Genomic DNA, 2,638 nt, shown 5'->3' with positions numbered 1-2,638 from the left:
AATGATGCATTTAGGTACTGAAATGGAATTGCATGAACATTCACGTGGTGGTTATGTAATTCAGCGAATCGATAATTAAAAAATCTGCGACAAATTAACATAATCGACGTCAATTATTTCAACTTATCGGTACAGCCCTAGATAAGTCATAATCATTACATCTGGCAAAAATAGACTTGTAACATCAATGAAAGTTGAATAGCAACATCTTTTTTAATTAACTGTTTTTATTTTGACCGACAATTTCCATGAAGTTTTCCAGCTCGTCTAAGTTAACTTTTCCTTCCTGCCTCTGTGCTCGGCTCTTTATGTCGGCGTGACTGCACACAGAGCTGTTTGTGTTCTGCAGAACTCTTTGTTCCCACATCTAGCAGAACCCGCGTCGACCTGGATTCATCTGAAGGCTCTTTCATTCTCAGCTTGGCACAGAAGTGGATACATGTAGATCTTCCTTTTCTTTCTGCCCTTTCATTCCTTTCTCTCTTCYCTGTTTTTTTCTCCTTTCTTTCTCAATTCAGCACCATGCAACTGATGTTGCGTAATTTATTTCCCCTGTCAACATAAAGTGGGTGGATAAAAATTAAAAAGTTCTCCTACTGAAGTGTCTTCAGGCTGTAAATCAGAGTACAGTTACCTTAAAACACCGTCTTTCTTGACGGTCGGCTGTAATTTCAGCTCCATGTTTTTATAAACAAGTTAACTAAAGTCAGGAGGTTCAGCCTCARATTTGATTGAACAGACCTGAGTTATATTACACGTTTTAAAATGAGGAACTTAATTCATTGTGCTTGTCTTTCTGGTTTAAAGGTAAAGACATCTAAAAGAGCACAATGACTCAGCAGTTCTCAGCAGCAGACATATTGAGCTGTTGGAGTTCTTTAAAAGTTAATGGGGGTGAAAAAAGTTGTAATTTATCTAAAATGTATATAAAAATGACACCGATGGGTTTAAACCCGTTGACACAAAACTGGACCTCCATGAGGGTTTCTGTATGTTGAAGCCAGAAGTGGGACCAGGACAGTTCAGTCCAGCAAGCAAACATAAAAAAACAGGACTTTACCCTTTTAAAAACAAAATTWAAAAATCAGCTGTTGACTTAATTTACATTTAATATTTGTGTGAATGCACATTTTTCATGCTTAGTTATTTGTGAGGCCATGATTGTGTAAAACCCTGATGCTCAGACTCTGGTTAGTTTACAACATGGCAGCTTCTGTAGAACTGGGTCCTGCTGGCWTCAAGACCTGTGCTTTAGTGTTATGTCAGTGTATTAGCCTCACAAAAGAGAAATCAGTGGCAGGTGTTTTAASCAAGGTGACATGTTTAAATRGAACATAAGGAACACAGTTTTCTCATTTCTACATAGAACACAGGAAAAGACCAATGATTAATTTCTACCTTTGACTTGAGCTCTTTTGTGAGCTTGTCAGCTCTGGATCATGTTATGTGGACGAGTTTAACCCTAACGTCAGGTAACTTGTGTGTTCCTTTCAGAATGGTTGTCCTTCAGCACTCTAATGCTTTCTTTATTTCACCCTCAGGTCCAATCAGCAGCATCCTGGTAAACAAATTCGGCAGTCGACCGATCATCATCCTCGGTGGTTGTCTGGCAGGTTCAGGGCTGATTGCAGCCTCTTTTTGTAACACGGTGGAGCAGCTGTACTTCTTCATTGGAGTAGTGGGAGGTGAGTTATCCTCAGCTGGACAGACGAAGCTTCTGATTTTAAAATCTAAAGCCTCAGTCAGGCCTCAGCAGTGACATCTAGTGTTCAGCYGCTGTTACAGCAGCTACAAACCCTGTCAGGTTAAACCATACATGTGCACATGACTGAAGAGGTGGATGAAGGCGGGCAACAGTCAGTTATTCATTCGGTTCTCACAAATATGCCACAGTTTGCTGGTTGCAAACGTTCAGAATTACAGGTCCTTCTAAAAAAAGCATATTTTTCATTATGTTCTGTAATGTACTGATAAACATTAAACTTTCATATATTTTAGATTCATTGCACACCAACTGAAGTAGTTCAAGCCTTTTATTTTAAAATTGATGATTTTGGCAAAAAAGTAAAAAAATCCCTATCTCAAAAACTCAGCATATCATGAAAAGGTTCTCTAAACCAGAGATTCTTAACCTGTGGGCCGTGAGCGCCACCTTGAGGGCCTCAAAAGAACAACAGATTTTAACTTTGGGTCGCAGAGGGCCGTGGGACCGCATCGACTCAGAATAAGGCGCAATACACTTTCTCACCACTAGTAGCGGTAGTGTGCCACTCAGATGTTTAACAACTTTTTTAATATGTAGAAGAACCTTAGAAACCTGCCGAGAATGGAAACCTATTTTAAATTAAAAATAGAAGCAAAAATGAAAGTAACCCATCAAAAAACACCAAAGTTGGTCACTAATATGAAGTGCAGCTTCTGTTTTTAACCATGTAATAATTTAAAAATTCAAAACATTATCAAATACAGTTGCAGATACAACTATTTTAATTTGCACTTTAAATTAATTTTTGTAGTTTATTTTTTAACATTTTGAATGTATTTTATAGAAACTTTAAACTTGTCAAAAAGCTGTTATTACTGTTATTGGTCACTAATATGAAAAGCAGCTGGTTGCAAAAGTTTAAAAGGCTATATT

The 2,638-nt window shown here is 37.8% G+C and overlaps 1 protein-coding gene across 1 annotated transcript in view; it reads left to right on the top strand.

Annotated features, from left to right (window-relative positions):
- LOC106531876 (monocarboxylate transporter 1) overlaps positions 1-2,638 on the top strand; it is a 37,360-nt gene that overhangs the window by 26,289 nt on the left and 8,433 nt on the right. Inside the window, exon 3 of the mRNA XM_014027818.1 lies at positions 1,542-1,685. Within this exon, the coding sequence (XP_013883272.1) occupies positions 1,542-1,685 (144 nt within the window). The remainder of the gene's footprint in view (positions 1-1,541; positions 1,686-2,638) is intronic.

The sequence above is a fragment of the Austrofundulus limnaeus genome, unplaced genomic scaffold, assembly GCF_001266775.1.
Source record: "Austrofundulus limnaeus strain Quisiro unplaced genomic scaffold, Austrofundulus_limnaeus-1.0 Scaffold687, whole genome shotgun sequence".
Classification (NCBI taxonomy): Eukaryota; Metazoa; Chordata; class Actinopteri; order Cyprinodontiformes; family Rivulidae; genus Austrofundulus; species Austrofundulus limnaeus.
This window is presented reverse-complemented; position numbering and strand designations above follow the sequence as displayed.